Below are 17,500 nucleotides of genomic sequence, written 5' to 3'. Positions count from 1 at the left end.
TGCTTAAACTTGTCTAATTTAACTCATCAGCTAATTGCCAAGTCTAATAAGTGTGTAGGCATGTAGGTGTGAACCACTGGAACCGCACTGGACGTCTGCCCTCAAGGACAGAGCTGGCCATTCCTGGTGTAATACAACATAACAGGGGAGGCAAAAAAGTGATCAGCCTTTAGATCAGACACTTACCCTCCTTTCTTCTGTTGTTACCGGGTATGTTCCCCCCCACCGGGCATCCCACCAAATGGAGTTTGACAGTGTAGAGTTTTCACAGTTCACAGACCTCCTCAAATAACACATATCCAGGGCACCCAAAAAGTAGATTATTGTGTTACCTTGACTTGCCAGTGTGTCCAGTGTATCCTGGCACGTCTGACTGTCACTTCCCTATCTACTTACGTTTATGGGGATATACCATATTACGTTCATTGTGTTTTCCAGTTCTGTGTACTATTCTGTTGGACTGCCATGTGATGTACCGTGAACTAGAAGAAACAACATCTTGTTTGTGGGAACGACAATAAAGCGTAAACACTTGAACTTGCTCAACCCTTTTACTGGCTACAGTAAGGGTTCTGCTGTAGTCCATGCTGACTTAGGCCTGTCGTTCCTAGATCGAGGTCGAGAGACTGAGTTAAAGTCAACCTTAGTGCGGGAATATCACAGCGACCCTTGGCACAGAGCTTTCGCCTTGATCTGTGGACGAGCTCCAACAATCCAGGTGTGTCCAGCCTCCCTGCTCAGCCCCGAACAGCTCCATCTGTCTTTCTCAGAGGAGCAGTGAGCAGGATGAGTTTGCAAAGTTTTTCCAGGCTCCCTGAAGGTCGACTCCTCTGAGAAAATAAGCAAGTTACAAGACACACGTGAGCGTTTCAGTGTGGGATCTGATACAAGGTGCCAATGCCTTCTGGAGCTTGGCGGACTGCAGTGAAGCATGGACTTAAAACGATGTAGTCTCCTTGTATGTGCGTGTGTGTGTGTGTATGTGTGCATGTACGTGAACACAAGCGTGGATCTCATCTAGGAGCAGGACACGCATGATCTCTCCCATTTGGGCCTGTTGCATCGAGCAGAAGGGAAAGTGCTGAAATAGCAGTCAGGTATCTGCCTGCCTCCCCTTCACTCTCTCTCTCCCTCATTCACTCCCTCTCGCTCCCTCATTCACTCTCACCAGTTCTTTCTATCGCACTCTCTCTCTCTCTCACTTCACTGCCACCTTGGTCACAGGAGTCATCATGCTGCGTGGAAGTATTACACATGTAGCCGATCTCAGATCAGTCAGACTCCATTCGCTTCTCTCACTGAAACTGCAGCCCTGGGAGAAGCACCCATGGCTGGCTCGCCCTATGCACTTTCAAGGACAGGTCAACTTTTTATCAGTCAGAGACTCCTTAATGTGTCTGCATAGTGATAATAATAGACTGACATTACAGTTGGGACAGATGCTATTAAAACATTGCAATATCATGCCAGCCAGCCCCCTGCATATGTGGTAAGAAACTAAGGGCTGTTTTGGTCTAGGCAAGCTTTCACCTTCTGTGCTTGGTGCGAATATTGACACATGGACAGGTGCAACTAAATCAGCATGTTTTTTCCAAGACCTTGCAAAATGTTGAGTTTAAATGGTGATTTTACCTTTTTTTTTTTTCTATTCCAAACCTCACCAGAAATAAATAAATAATATTTTTTTAAAACTTACTATTCATTTTGCAAGGAACATGGGGGTGGAGGGATTTTGAAAAATATCCAGCATTATGGAGAGCACCCATATCTGATTGCTGTAGCGATAAGGATCAGGTCATTAAGAGAACTCTAGATGCCGAGGGATACTGTCTCCACTGCAGATAATGACTAATCTTAGCTCGATGATAACACATGCAGTGTGCCCTGTTTATCTGCTGAGCCTAGAGTCCTCCAGAAGGCGCTTGGAGTCTGCCTGCCGATACATACTGGTGTGACAGCTCTGGGCTCAAATGGGTTTGACAGCAGAGCCAACCTGGGCCTCTCACAGAATTCTGACTGTAATGCGAGAGGACTGTAATGGGCAGAAGTAAATGATAGATTTGTATTTACCAGAAATGTAAGTGCTGAGATAGACTAGAGATGCAAAGATGTTTTTGGAGTTTTGTTGAGGTGTTCAGCAGGAAAGATAAAGGTTTAATCTTTGGGGGGGATCTGCATATATGAATGCAATATTTGGATGAAAGTCGCACCATTCTGTCTGGGTTTATGTATTCAGTATGCATATTACTTAGATTAAGCGTATGGACATGTAAATGCAGTACTGTTAGTACAATACAGTATATCTGTGTGCATGTGAGGATATATTTCAATTTTGAATCTCCCAGTTCCAGCCTTTCCCTGGCGTTCCCAGTCACCTTGAGCTGAAAGTGAGTGAAGGAGGGAGCTGCAACACAGCCAGAACAGTCTGATCTAAGTATGTTTATATAACATTCCAGGATGGATGGATGGACAAAGGACTCCTCCTTTCCTTGCACACATCCGTCCATTCCCCCCACAGATCCATCCACTGGTTCCCCCCACCCATCCACCGCACGTTCCCGACACCTATCCTCCGCTGTTTACAGTGCTGCTGTCAGTCCCGTGCTCTGGAGTGACACGACGGCATAACAAGAAGGAGTGAAGGGACGCCACATTAGAAGAGGTGCGCTTGCTGCACATTATGACATTAGCTTCATAGTTTCATCACCGAACGTCTTCCTAATGGCTGTCATAAGGCTGTCTGTCTTACTCTGGTGCTCCTTCTAATTCAGAGAATGTGAGAAATGGAGAAGGACAGAGAGAGAGAGGGGGGGGGAGGAGAAGTAGGGGTATATCTTTCAATGACTCCACTTTGGCTAAAAGAAAAGATAAGTCAGAGTATCTGGCTGCTGTACTAAAGGCCGCGCTTTGCATGTGTGTGATCAGTCGTCAGCCTGGAAGAGCCTTTTTCAAATCGCTCACATTCCGTCTTTAATTAATTTCTGCGGTGACGGTGATGTGGCGCGTAGCAACAGATGGCACACTTGGCGCTGCTCGAACATATGACACGTCAGTCGGTTTTTTCGAAATTGACGCATAAAGCTCAGCAGTAGATGCCCTGCGGAGGGCGATATTGTCGGCAGGCAGAAACGGGTCAGAGCTCCGACGGGAAGTGCCTGACACTAGCAAAAATGAGTTCACGAAAACAAGCCGAAACTAAAGTGAAATAGATATGACGTGGTTTAAATGAGCGACTGAGGACAGGAATGGAGAAATATATATCTGAACATGCTTCGGCTTTTTGATCTTAGTGACAGGTTGATGATTACAACCCAGAGGCCAAAAAAGGAAACAGAACAGACAAAAAACGGGAAGTGGTGTGTGTGAATGGCACTAAACAGGTGGTGTTGATTGATGTAGCTCAGTACTGGTAAAGGGCACATTTTTTCCTTAATTTTTTCCTTAATCAAGCCTATTTACACGACCTCGTTGGCACCATTCTAACTGGTGCTGGATTCGTTAGAGGCCTTCACGTCTTTACCAGCTACTGTCCTCTTAGGTGGGACACATCCTCCTTACCTGAAGTGTTGGTGGGCGCCATGCGGTGGGACAGCCGTGCACGAGCTCATTGTCGCGACTGGACGAGAGCAGCCCAGAGTCGCTCGGGGCGTGCCGCGAATGATGTAATGCGGTGAAATGCAAAGCAGCAGTTTAAAGCGTGCCGCCGGCTCGAATCGGTTTGAATCAAGGCCACCACTCACCCGAGCTTCATTCTGCGCGTCACCGCATTACCCGTTCGCCAGCTCAACGGCCCGTCGGTTTGGCCTTGTACCGTAGACCTACTGGAGCACTGCCTGTGTATATGAGTACGTCTGTTTGTTGGTGGGGAACGCCAAGGTTGGAGCCATTGTCTTTGATTAAAGAATTTCGACTCACCACACTTCTATAATGACAAGCTAAAAAGCTGTTGCTAGTTTATTCACTAAGGCCGGAACTCTACGCTGAAATAACCATCTTTCCAGGTCCCCTGGCCAGGAGCCATGCAATGACAGTACTACAAATGCATTTCTGATGAATGGACTATTAATTTTGTGTTGCAGTGTATTGCGCTTTGGGGAAAAATATGAATCAAATGAAATGATTCCCACTATAGTATATTATTTCTTGAACAAAGTGGAGAAAACGTCATGTTTCCTTCCACAGAACAAGTTTATATCGTTTAGAATTAAGACACAAACTTGTCAATACCTCGGTCACCTGCTATTATTTACAAAACACAATATAATGCTATTACCTTGTGCTACAGTGCACTATATCACTGTAGTTGTTTGCATATTACCACATCAGATCCTCTCTCGATTAAAAAACCCATTAAGCCACGTATGCCCCCCCCCCCCGGTTTTTTGTTCTGTAGCTCTTCTCTTCTTCTTCTCTCCATCTCTCTCTTCTTCTCACCCTTCCTCACACCTCTAGACCCAGAGGAGCATCCCCTCAGTGAGTCAGGTCAAAGCCTGTTCCTGCAGGTCCCCGCACCCTCCGCTCTTTGAATTGGCTGAACGCTCCTGCCGCTTCTGTTCCGTGTCGCATGGGTGAGGCGTCAAGAAGAACCTCACAGTGCTGGCCTCATTTTAACCTCTGCGATGAGTCACCACCTGGCCCACCACTTCCACACTGAGGCTCTGTCTTTGTCCATTAAAATCTGCGAGAGAGACGCAGAGACAGAGAGAGAAAGGGACGGAGAATCTGTTTATTCACCTGGACTGGCCTGCTTGATAATACAGCACACTTAGTGCACCTGTGACAATCCCAGCATCCCTGTAGCCCTGTGTGCACGACACAGCACATCACAGATTAGCCCTGCAAGGCACAATAACAAGCCACACACTGGCCACAGTTCAACCCAATAGCACCACACAGACTACAGCAAAAAAGCACAGAGCCACAGACAGCACATGACACAGAGCAGCAGAGCACAGCCTCTAACGCGGCACACAACAGTCTCTGGACCAGTGGCGTACCAGCCCAAGGCCATCTGGGTGGATCATAGGTATTAAGTATGGGCATGACATTCGATATCAGCATTCTTTACACACGTGTGTGTGTGTGTGTGTGTGTGTGTGTGTGTGTGTGTGTGTGTGTGTGTGTGTGTGTGTGTGTTGGTGGGTGGGGTGGGGTGTAAGAAATACTGACAATAAATAAATAATTTTTAAAAAAACTTATAAAGCAGAGAGAAAAAATTCTATAAGCATAATCAATAAAATAATACAAAAAAAAATCAACCTATTCATATAGGCTTCTTTACATATTCTTGGTTAGTATAGGACAAATTTCTATCTGAGAGTGGAACTAATGAATGCCGCTCATTAGTATGGCCGCAGGGACTCAGCGCTGTGGACATGCCTGCGTGCCCCTTAGATTGAAGGTTCAGTAATCTAAGTCTATTAGCAAAATGACAGGAAACCTGGCCAATTAAATTTAAGATTTTCACTACGGGGGCTGACTTATTGCAGCATGGCCCTTCTCAGCGTTCTAAAGGAGGGGCTACAACATTATTAGTAAAACCTAATAATTCTAATATTAGTGCTAACAAGCTACCTTAGCCAGCTAGATAGCTAACTTCGAATTGCAACTGAGTGAGACAGACATTGCAGCCTACCTAATTGAAAAGCCTTTTTCAAGGTTACCTGCCAATGAAACTCTCACCATAATTCAGTGGAGTTGGCCAACTCCATCTATAAATGTTGGACAGAAACTAAAAACTTGTGTAGCTCGTGCCTGGCTAACAACTAGCCTGCGGCATACAGCGTGTGTGTGTGTGTGTGTGTGTGTGTGTGTGTGTGTGTGTGTGTGTGTGTGTGTGTGTGTGTGTGTGTGTGTGTGTGTGTGTGTCTAAAAACATTTACTTTAAAAAGTCATACTTTTCACCTGGACATTGTGCACACACACAGATATGTTTAGATAGCACACACAAATATAAGCATAAAACACTCCGCAGAGTAAACCAGGTCATCAGAGGACATACACACACTCACAAACACACAGGCACCCACACATGCACATGCACGCACGCACACAGCGAGGCCGCCAGCAAGAGGTGAGGCTTCCGTTTTGGCCTGATTTAGCATGCAAGCCCGGGGCTAATCGAGAAGCCTTACTCAGAGCAGTGCACAGCCAATCGGAGGCCGAGCTCGCAGCACTGTTTGCATTTCTGCTCTCCGGATGAGGCGGCCGGAGGCGAGAGCGGTGGGCCCAGACCCTGCTCACACCTCCCTCCTCCCCCCTGCCTGCAGAGCAAACATGCAGCGCTCCGCTTTGAGATGCAGACCCCAGTCTGCCCGGCAAGCTGCTCCAACAGTACGTCAGCCAAAGTGGGTCAGCACCACCCCCTTTATACACACACACACACACACACACACACTTGCCCAGGCATACAGACGCACATGCTCTCGGTCTTGCCCCGCCCTCAAACGCAAGCTCCGCCCTTGAAACTTGCTACACCGCTTGGGCTTTGGAAAGCTGCAGAGGGCTGCTTCTTCGTTTGGGTCGGGGCAGTGTGGGAGAGGCTCAGGGAGAGAGGATGAGGAGTGAACGGAACAAGCGGTGTGGACAGTGCCGGGCCGGGCGGAAAGGGATTAACATGCCTCAGATGACATTACGGGGCTGGTCCGATGAGGTCAAGAGGCACAGGTATAAATGCAGCTTGTAGTGTGTGTGTGTGTGTGTGTGTGTGTGTGTGTGTGTGTGTGTGTGTGTCAGAGAGAGGGTGGCACTGGCAGGTCCTAGAGCTGCCTAGAGCTGCCTAGAGCTGCCACCATGTCTATATTGGACCTGTGATGCCACCTTCTACACACCTACACACTACACACCTCCCAAATAAAAAAAAAATCTCTTTGACACACTTTCCAGGAAAAAAGTCTGCAAATGTTCCCTCACAAACCTACCATAGGACTCTCAGAGGCATATGGTACCCTGTACTTTGAGGAGCGGCGCCTGAAACAACAGAAGCCCCTGTCATCAGACTGCCATTTCCCCCGAGGCCCGAAGCAGCGTGGCGGTGGGAGTTGTGGTCAGGTGCGACAGCGTGGCAGCATGTCAGAGTCACGCACACACGCACGCATCCACCGCGCACCTGTCCCCAGTTAGGTAACGGATTCTGCTGACACAGGTCTTCCGGCACGATGGCCCGTTCCTCCAGGATGGGGGGTGGGGGTGGGGAGTGGATGGGGTGGGGGCGGGTGGCTCATGCGCTCACGGTGAAGACAGCGACCTGTGAGCTCGGCGCTGCCCCCTACAGGCCATTGCTGGTCACAGGTTTTGCGGACAGGGACAGAGGCTGCAGGGTGCACAGTGTGGGTTGGCAGAAGAGACACTGACGGACAAAAAGAAAAATGCAACGCATTTTGATCAGTGCTCTATAAAATCCCCTCTGGATTGGAGCTATGAATCTCCGTCCATCGCCTGAACGGAATGAAGTTGATAGGACCCCTCTGTCATAAACAACCATGCATGCACCCACACCCACACACACACACTCCCATGCAAACACACACACATGCACATGCATACACACATGCGCACATGTAGATCATTCGGATGTACTCAGCCGTCCAGGACGCAGACAACTGATTTACAAGAATTAATGGAACAATTTCCATCATATCGCGAGTGCGATGAATCATTTCATTAATCATGGCCTTTTGCAGCAGAGGAAAATGGCATGTGTCTGCGTGTGTGCAGGAGTTTTGTGATTAGCAATAACTTTTCACAGCAGAGCAGCCCTATGGCGCAGGAACAGAGCCAGCGCCCATAATCTCAACATCACAGCCATCTTAATCAAAGTGCCCATCCTCTCTCTCTCTCTCTCTCTCTCTCTCTCTCTCTCTCTCATACCCATACACACCTCGAAAAAAACCCAAACATGTTAATGCCTATATAGTCAATGCATATAGATCTAAAAATCCATATTGGATTTCATTTTAGGTTGGAATGACTCAGGTGTCGCCAGCCTGGGGTCGGTTAAACACACACAGCAACGATTGTTACGGATTCCGCTCAAAGTCCACAGAGGCAGTTGTGGGTGAGGACATCTAAAGAAAAGCCCAGCATGCGAGGAACCGTGACAGTGGTCCCTTGGCTGTCCTCACTCCCCTGACACTGCAGCACACACCTGCGGCTTTGACTCAGCACTTCTCCCGCCCAGCTCCACAGCATGGATCTCCCCAGACGATCCCACAACTACCAGTGTTTAGTCTTCATTCCAATTAAGAGAAATGAGACAACTAAAGCTACATGTCCCATCCTCCCAGAGTATGCTGTGAGGAACTGTGTTGGAGAATAACGTAGAAATGCAGTTTACTTTGGTTTGTGTAAAAGAACATATGAATCACCTCACTCACTCTGTGTGTGTGTGTGTGTGTGTGTGTGTGTGTGTGTGTGTGTGTGTGTGTGTGTGTGTGTGTGTGTGTGTGTGTGTGTGTGTGTGCGTGCGTGTGTGTTTCATGCCTGCAGAGTACAAATACGTTCCCTCTGGTAGGATGGGGGGGTTGGTCTGGAGTGTTGTGTAAGACCGAAACATCCACATTAACCGTCCCGTAATGAACCTGTTGTTCACGCACAATCGGCGCGAGGTTCTCTGAAGCTCTTTAAAGCCGCTGATGAAAGTTCTGCTGGGACCGGAACGTGGGGAGCCAGCGGGTGAATTCCTCTCATGTCTGAAGGTTAACGGCGAAAACACTGGCATCGCCCGCAACTGCTCACAAAGCACTCGACATTCTAGAGCTGAAGAGGCATGGCGTTACTAAACGCACTACCTCTGACCAAGGAACCCTCTGGGGAGCTGGGGGTGTTGTTGACACGCGATAATATAGAGGTTACATCTGAGGCCGTTGCTCGAGGCACTGCGTGGTTCTCTAGACGTTCAGGGGCTTCTTGAAAACACAATGCGGATAAAATTCGATCATGCGTAACAACGGCGTCAGCCAGTTACTCGGCATACTTTGCCTTCTGAATGTACTGTGGAAGTCACATACCAGCTATCATAAATCAATGTTTGGCATCGTAAAAACGAATGAGACCTTTCATTACGCTTCCAGTGCTGCTAATATGCAACCGTTGGAAATGTGCGAGAAGTCACGGCGTGTAATGCAACTCTCGAGCACTGCGGTCTACATTGCAGATGTATGGCTCAACAGTTGAACCTTTTTACATCATCCACGCCGCACCCAGGAAAGCTTTGCTCCGCGTCATCACTTACTCAGCACAAAGTAGACCCTTTTTAGCAACTTCATCTAGTTACGCAATGACACATGCGTCGTTTGTACCACTAATAAACTATACCATGAATGCAACATTAAAATGGTTACTCAGCAAAAAGTGTCTCCCGCTACTGTCGACAGACTCGGGCGAGTGTTCTAAACAAACTGGACCACAACGTGAGATACTTGTTCGTTCTTTATTATGAAGTGAGACAAAATGCCCGGTGTCGTTGTGCTTTACATTGTTCAAATGCTGGGTGAAAACCCCAGGAAAAAGAACTCCAGAAATAAGGTCATTTGATTCTATACAGTTTGTAGAAATATTTAATTCCAAAGAATTATTTACAAGGCGTCTTGCGATAAACAGTTCCCTTTGTTCGTAATACAAAAACAGAGGTTCAACTAACACAAGGCCCGTCTACCTGAATCTCTAAAGTTTGTGCTACTGTTTTTTTTTTTGTGTTTTTTTTTTTTTTTTTTTTTCAAAAAAAGTTGGAAATGTTCTCAAAGAAGTGCTTCTTAAGGATAAATCTGCCGGTCTCTCGCGTGACTGAAGGATGGCCACACTGGCATGTTAGGTTCGTTGCTGTGGACGTTCTAGCAGTGCCACTCCATCATCCACCTGTGAAATGTTGCCTGGCCGCGCCGCGCCGTCACTGGGGCTCCGTGTGTTCCGGAGATTCGGAGGGTGCTCTGGACCGCGTGGAGCTACTCGAGCGGCACCACGTGCCTACGTTCTAAAACTACGTTAAATAAGAGGCAGGCAGTGCATAACCACTTTTAAAAGATCCCTCACGCCCCCCTCCCCGACCCCGCCGAGCCACTAATACTACACTGGCATTTCCCTGATATTGAATTTCCTTACGACTACTAATGGTACTGGATAAAATCGTGATTAAAAATGTTATAGTTATTACTCATTTATTTTTAAAAATACCATGCATTATTGCTCTATAGTTTTAATGACTCCCAGAAATATTGCCGACTGATGCTAACTAGATTTTCGCAAAAATCCAAAGCTTGATAAAATTGGCATAGATTTCATTTGAAGTAATTTTTGCATGCAACAAATTTTAAAGTGGCAAACAAAATAAGTTATATTCGAAAAGTGGCAAATGCTTTGGCATATTGATGACGAAGGCTTGGCAAAAAATAAAAAATAAATTAAAGTGCAAATGAATGTTTTACACAATTTATAGAAAATAATAAATAAGTACATAAATAGGTTAATGAATAAATATTTTACCTCAATGCTGAACACTTTTTGTGGCCACTGGCAGCAGTACAATATTATCCAATACTTAGAGAAGGTTTGACCTTTGAGAGAGATAGACATTTTCAATGTCCTCTGAGTTTTGGCAAAACACATGTTATTTCGGCTCTGAATACGTGAACAGCGGGAGAAAGAGATTATGCTTAGAAAAGATAAGTTAAGGTACATGCGAATAATCCAAGTTTTCTTCAGTCTCGCTGTTGCAGGAAAGGAAAACTCGAGCCGGACTGTGCTGTCATCCGGCTGACGTTTCGAATGCTATGTGTGACGTCGGAATTTTGATGCCATATTTTCTCGTGAATCTGGAAATCACGCCTCGATCGGAGTCAACGGCGAAAAAGCTCCCTTGAAGCATGCCGACTCGTAGTGCTTGTTCAGGTAGGACTTTAGGGCGAAGGTCTTGTTGCATCTCTTGCACTTGTAGTGTTTAAAGGCCGAATGTGTCTGCATGTGGGCGCGCAGGTTAGAGCGGTCGGCGAACGCCTTTCCGCAGTGTGCGCATCCGAACGGCTTCTCGCCCGTGTGCGAGCGCATGTGTCCCTGTAGCAGCCAAGGTCTGCTGAAGGCCTTGCCGCATACGTCACACTTGTGCTTGAGGTCGTGAGTTAGCAGATGCATTGCCATGGCCGGCATGGAGACGTAAACCTTTCCACAGGTGGGGCATTTCTTCGCCATCTTACTGTCTATGCTCCGGTGCGTCTGCTTGTGTCTGCTCAAGTTGGAAGACGTGGCATAAGTTTTCCCGCACTCGTTGCACGTGTGACGCTGAATGCTCCTGGGGCTGCCTATGGCTTTTCTCCTCGACCTGCCGTCCGTGATGAAGAAGGCATCCACCGTGTACCCCTCGCTGACGGCGTTGTCTCCGTTGATGTACCCAGAGGAGATCTCCGATTGCGGGCTGTCGGGCTGGTCTGAGTCTGGGGCTCCATAATCGCGGTGTATACTGTCGTAGATGGGTCCGGGGGAGGGCACTTTGATGCCATTGTCGCTCTCTCCGTCGTACACGGACGGGGTCATGTAGTCACTGATGTACCCTGCCGTGGAAAAGAGCAACAGTTCAACTGCGCTGTTCACGTGCGCAAGGCAAGCAGTGACTCGAGCGCTACATTTATAGCCTATATCTGCTAGTTTCACCCCTCAGCACAACCCCCGACTCGCTTTCCTTTTTTATTTTTTTTATACAGTACAAACCGAGGCAGGCTGAACGGCATTGACTTCTTGTGAAGGTCTTTTTCTACATCGCTCCCACAAAAAAAATCAATAGCTCTCCATTTCAATTAGCGTGGTAACCCATTTAAGGACAAAGGCGGGCGGGGGGGTGGGGGGTGATATCGCTTCAGTTATAATTGCATTTGCAGTTCTGACAAAGATCGAGCAGAAATAGGTCGATGTGCGCTGAACGTACATACGCTTAGACATTCCCATTAGCTCAGTCCACTACCACATAATACAACATTCTTACTGAATGTAAATTTTCTATAAAACGAACTCCGGCCATTAATGTTTGGTTATGTAAGTATATTCGTACTGTATATTATGCAGAGCGTAAATAAAGGCTGGTAACGTGATCGAGCGTTCCTTTAATAGACACTGAGTGTGTGAGCGTGGATAATTCCATGACACGGTTCTCTTGTGTACACGCGCGCAGGGCTGGGTGTAATAAGCAAAAATATGATTCATAAGACCGTGACTCCTGGGATATAAACATATGCTTTCTTACTTCTGGACGGTAATCGCTCTGCTTGATAAAAACGTATTTCAAATCATACTAAAGTGTCGAGCTTTTCTGCGAGTAGGCTAAGCGCAACACAAATCCTAAGGCTAAAATGTGCAGACTCGACAAAATCTATGACGTGTGACGATGCTGGAAACAATGTGATCGGGGGTCAGCAAGCGAGATCAGGCGCTGAACTCCAGAGAATATCAATTATCTTTTTAAAACATCAAAACTAATGCAGAGCAATCAAAAGGTAAATGCCTTTCTATTGTCGTCCTGCACATCGCGTATTTATTGCCCAAGGTAGTAATGTTCATAAGTAGCTCGTGCTGTATTTACCTTTCTCGTGAAATCGAAGGCTGAGGTCAGTTCTGGATCTGCCATAGGAGCTCTCGAGATCAGCAGATGAAAAATCATCAAGCTTAACCTTTTTGACCAGGAAAGACCTTGGCATGTTTCACGCTTCAAAATAACACTCGTCCGCCGGTCAAATCTTTCGCTCTTCATGCACCGCTGAGCCAAACCCGTTTCACGACGGTTCTGCTTCGGTACGCCGAGATTCAGATGCCAACACAGGGCGAAGGCAGACCCTCGCTCCGCTTATCGGGCTTCTTCAGCTGTGGTGCGACGCCGCGTTTCTCTCGGCAGAAATGCAACTTCAGCACTGGATAGTTCCCTTTCGTTGGCACGCGCATGTATATAGCACTGGACAGCTCCCCCGCATCGAGGTGCTCGCGCTCCCTCTTCTTTTGAGTATGCGTCCTCGCACTGGAACCGCGTCTAAAGCTGGGACTGCGTCCACTTTTTTTTGCGCAAATTTTAAATCGATGAGAGTTTTTTTGAAGGTCCAGTTGGTAGTTGGTACGTGTCCAAGCCCCCCGAAAGACTGAAATATGTCTTTGTGTCAGCGAGTTCTCTTCCTTGCCGAGCCGCGCCGTCTACAGGGGTAAGGCTTTCTGAAGAATGTTGATCAGCTGTTGGGATTTATATAGCTGTGATCAGGTGGGAATGAAGATAGAAGTGCTTAATTTAATCCATAAAAAATCTCCGGGGACCATCATTGAACTAGATGATTATGACGCTATGACACGTCAACGCTTTCACCATTTTTTCCTTGAAGTAAATCAAGTTGTCGGGAAAAGCGCAGCATGGATTGAACGTGCTAAAAACAAATGTTCATTTGTTGCACCTGAAAGAAAACATGCGTCTAATTTCTATGTCATTTGTCATTTTAAAGTTTGTTTTTTTTTAATCTGTTTTCATACATGGATTCAACGAAGCTCTACACACATTTTAATTGTACATTGTTGGCATGAATTATACATTAGATTACTTATTAGATTACTTAGAGGGGTTGTCAAATGAAGACAGACTATATTGCTTTATTAACTGAATATGTTTTTTTGGACTGCAAAGTGACTAGTGTTCACGAATATTTTCAATGATTCACCGCTTTTTAACACGTAATAAATCCTCCCTTCCGCGTAGGGCTTTTCGTACAGTGCCACTCACGCCAACCGACAGATCAACTACTGCCACTGGCCTCAGGCTCGCAGGTCATTCTTTTACATCACAGTCTATAAACCAATGGCTTTCTCTTCATGCAAATCACACGAACTGGGTACCAGAAGGTCTGTTTCCTCAATGATTCCTGCAGGAGCCATATGTGCGCAATTAACTGAGATCCAGGAGCAGTAGTATCCTCGGTTGTCTGACATCGTGTTCTCATTGTTCAGTCCTACAACGGGACGCCTATGAATAAGGACGTCCTGCGGTAGCGTAGGATTTAGCATTAACTAACGCCTCAACATATAAAGTGTGGTTTTGAGGACGTAAATTTGCGCAGCCTAACGCGAACTATGTAATTATGCCTTCGAGATTCCCCCAGACCTCTGTCGTTTTCCGGACGTTGTGTCTTATTCCCGTGTCTTTTTGACTGAATCGATTGTGCTGTACCGTGCACTGATTTGTGAGCTAACGCGCGCTCTCATGAAGCAGAAAGGACACTTCTAAGGTTGAAGGTGCACAGAGCGGTGTTCCTGCGCTCCAGCCGCGGGACATGAACACATGCGCAGGACCCCTGTTGCTCGTTTGACATTCGCGTACCCCGAGGACGGTGTGCAGCGCGCGGCGGCCTCGTGTTTATATTGAGGACGACGTAAGACAGCGTCCGTCCGCTCGAGCGCAGAGTGTTCTCGGGAACTGCTGAGTTCAGCTAAAAACACCGAAAAATATAGAAGCAAGTCTAATTTACATAATAATAGTCTACGGTGTGCTGCAACACCAAAACGTCTTGTCGAGATCCAAATCAAAAGAACTATTTGACATTTAATTCTCACATATGGCGTTTTCAGTAAGAAATATTCAAATAAGCGTTTTACTATTCAAGTGTATAAACAAGGCTCTTTCCGGAAACGTTTATAAAAGACAAAGAAAAGGTCAAAGTGAAAGAGGTGCATCTGTCTGTGTATAAACACCTACATAATACCTTAACTGCTCAGAAATGCTATCGTTTAAGGATAATAACAGTAAATAGCTGAAAAAGCAGACAATAAGCAACAACGTCAACAAAACCCTGATCACAGAGACTCATATACGAGGGTCATTGTAAATACAGATTTTAACCCGGTAACCTACATATTTATATCGACATCATTAAGAAAATAAATTCACAATACCTATATTCATATATATGCATAGATATGGTCACAGACTGACAGACAGACAGACACACACACACACACACACACACACAAATTAAGCAGCAGCCTTCTGCTCCCCAGTGAGGGAACAGCAGCCCAGCACTGATGCCCTCTCCAGCTGCCATGGCTGCCCAGTGACAGTGACAGGCAGGCAGCACCTTCTCCCGCTTGTTTCTCTCTTACTCCGACTGAATGCCAGCGTTGCAGAAGGTAGACACTGTAAGTGATGCTTTGCACAGCTCATCTGCAGATAACGGTGCTTCATCCAGTGCACTTCTTTAATAATTGGAAGGGGGCACATTGATTCTTGTAGCTGCATGTGATGGCACTGTAAATCTGCATAATGCAATGTTTGCCTCTGTTCAAGGTTGCATAAGAGGATCTTCCTTTTTTTTTTTGTTGAGGACTGCACCTCTCCGATCATTAGGACCTATTTTAAAAAGTTATGAGAAGTCCTGAAGAATGCAGCCCTAGCATATAATCAGGCACAGAGAGTGCTTACCCAGTCATATACCACACCGGGGGAGGGGGTGGTCATTCAGGTAATAGGGATAGGAAGTAGGTGAGTAGCACTTCAGAGATGTGTTTACAGAGCAAAACGTTACAAAGAGAATCCAGAATTCCGTTATTGTAAATTGTTGGAAAGAAAAGCTTAGTTCAATCAGCTTGATTGGACGCGAGGGACCCGGGGAGTGGGTGGTAATGCATACTATATACGACTGCAGTTTTTCTTATATAGTTATTTTTTTTATCCCTAGTAGACCGACAAAAGCAGAAATATTTGTAGTGTCATCTCCTCATTGCCACAGGCAGAGTGTTACAAAAAAACAAAAAAAACAAAAACAAAACACAAAACCATTAGTTTAAGGGAACTTTCTCCATGACAGTGGTTCTGAAGAGAACTGCTGATGCCATTCTAATGCTCATCCGATGATGTGCTCCCTCACCCAGACATATAACCCGGATCAGAGCGTGTGGAGGAGCCTCGTTAGCTAGCCTGCGCCGTAGCTCGATCAGAAGCTTGTCACATGTGGTACAGAGGCTGCAGACGTCCCGACCAGAAGAGCCACTTCTCTCTGCTGCCTCCCCCTCTGTGCTGTGCGTGGCCGTGTCCGCCACGACGGGGATGACCGCAGGAGATCGGCGACACCACACGCATCGCAGCTCTGCGGTCTGTTAGCGCCGCTTATTAGAGCCTTCACAGGGATAGGATGAGCGGCACGGTTGGCCCCGGCAACATGGCTGGTTATTCCGCAGCTGCAATGACGTGACCCGACGAGGACAAACCTGCAGTGAAAATGAATTAGCAAGTCCTGTTTGCTTACTATTACGCATCAGACGAAACGCAATTATCAAGTCTCGCTCTTCTTGATTAGTTCCTGGGACACCGAGCATAAACTGGTTGCACGTTTACTTTGCTGGAAAAGACCCGGTGCTGGTGTTCGTGGGTTTTTGTGTTGGTGGTGATGGTGAGGTTTTACATCGCCGGTTTATGAGGGGCCTGCTTGGCTCCTTTTCTCATCCTCTGCTCCACTGCTCCTGAAGATGGGGAACACCCCTCCAGGACACCCCGGACCCCTGACCTCCTGACCCTCCACGCTCCGCTGGCCATTAGAACAGGGGGAGGACGAAGACCTGACAGGGGGCCCGCCACAGACGAAGGACGCTTTGTCCACCACCCCCCAACACACACACACACACACACACACACACACACACACACACACACACACACACACACACACACACACACACGCACTCTACCAAACATGTGCATGCGCTCACACGTGGGCCTTCTCTTGAGAAAATCACCTATCATCCTAATCTGTGCGCCTCTCAAGACTTGAGAGACATTAATCTTATTTGTCATAACCGGTCTCTGGGGAGCACACCCCAGCGGCCCGGCCCCCTGCCCGGCTGGGGGATGGTGACAGGGGCGTCCCATATCTCGCCCTACACATTCACTGAAGCTAATTTGATGTGAGAGTTAAGAAGGCCAAAACGGGGACAAAGGCGACCTTATGCAGATTCCTGTTTGATTTTCATTTGCCCTCCTTGACTGCCCCCCTCCTCTTCCTCTTCCTCTTCCTCTGTGGGCTGGGGCGACGGCCCCGTGAGTGGGCGAGGCGTCCCCGGCTGGCCCGTCGTGGATGGCTCTGTCAACCCACTCTTATGGAGTCATCACTTGGCTAATTACAGCGTATTGCCTGCTGTTAAACCTGAGCGCGGTTTGGAGCAGCAAAAGGCGTGTGATTCACGACACGAGAGGAGTGTTAGCGTCTCCTCCCGGTTCACCTTTGCCATGTGTTCCAAATCGCGAGGGTGCAAACGCCGTGGGATGTGGAGACATTTAGGGCACCCCAGCTGGTGGCTTTGCTGCTGAAGCACTCGTCTGCACGGGCATGGGTCGCGGACCTCCGGAGCAGGGTGGCAGAGAAAGCCGTCCAGCCGAATGGGCCCTCGGCAGGCTCCGGTGACCACTCCGAATCCCCTCCGCGTCCTTTGATTTTTAATTGGGCCGGCGTCTCTGCCTCGGCCACACCGTCGTTAGCCCGGCCCGGGCAAGTGGAGTGGA

The 17,500-nt window shown here is 47.4% G+C and overlaps 1 protein-coding gene across 2 annotated transcripts; it reads right to left on the bottom strand.

The window, feature by feature from the left end:
- Nucleotides 1-4,444: 4,444 nt before the first annotated feature.
- Nucleotides 4,445-13,489, bottom strand: scrt1a (scratch family zinc finger 1a). 2 transcript variants are annotated; one of them, XR_004775906.2, is made up of 3 exons: nt 12,563-13,489; nt 10,480-11,540; nt 4,445-4,678 (listed from the first exon to the last, which is right to left on the bottom strand). XR_004775906.2 is itself a non-coding variant. In XM_027001400.3 (2 exons), exons 1-2 carry the CDS (start codon nt 12,675-12,677, stop codon nt 10,816-10,818), a joined length of 840 nt encoding a protein of 279 aa, XP_026857201.1. In that variant the 5' UTR covers nt 12,678-13,489; the 3' UTR covers nt 9,417-10,815. The 2 variants fall into 2 exon arrangements, 1 of the variants encoding a protein (XP_026857201.1); XM_027001400.3 differs by lacking the exon at nt 4,445-4,678 and having other exon boundaries at nt 9,417-11,540.
- Nucleotides 13,490-17,500: the final 4,011 nt, after the last annotated feature.

Source organism: Electrophorus electricus, chromosome 6 (genome assembly GCF_041902795.1).
Source record: "Electrophorus electricus isolate QZ-2024a chromosome 6, ASM4190279v1, whole genome shotgun sequence".
Lineage (NCBI taxonomy): Eukaryota > Metazoa > Chordata > Actinopteri > Gymnotiformes > Gymnotidae > Electrophorus > Electrophorus electricus.
The sequence above is the reverse complement of the archived record's forward strand: the minus strand, read 5'-3'. Positions and strand labels throughout refer to the sequence as shown.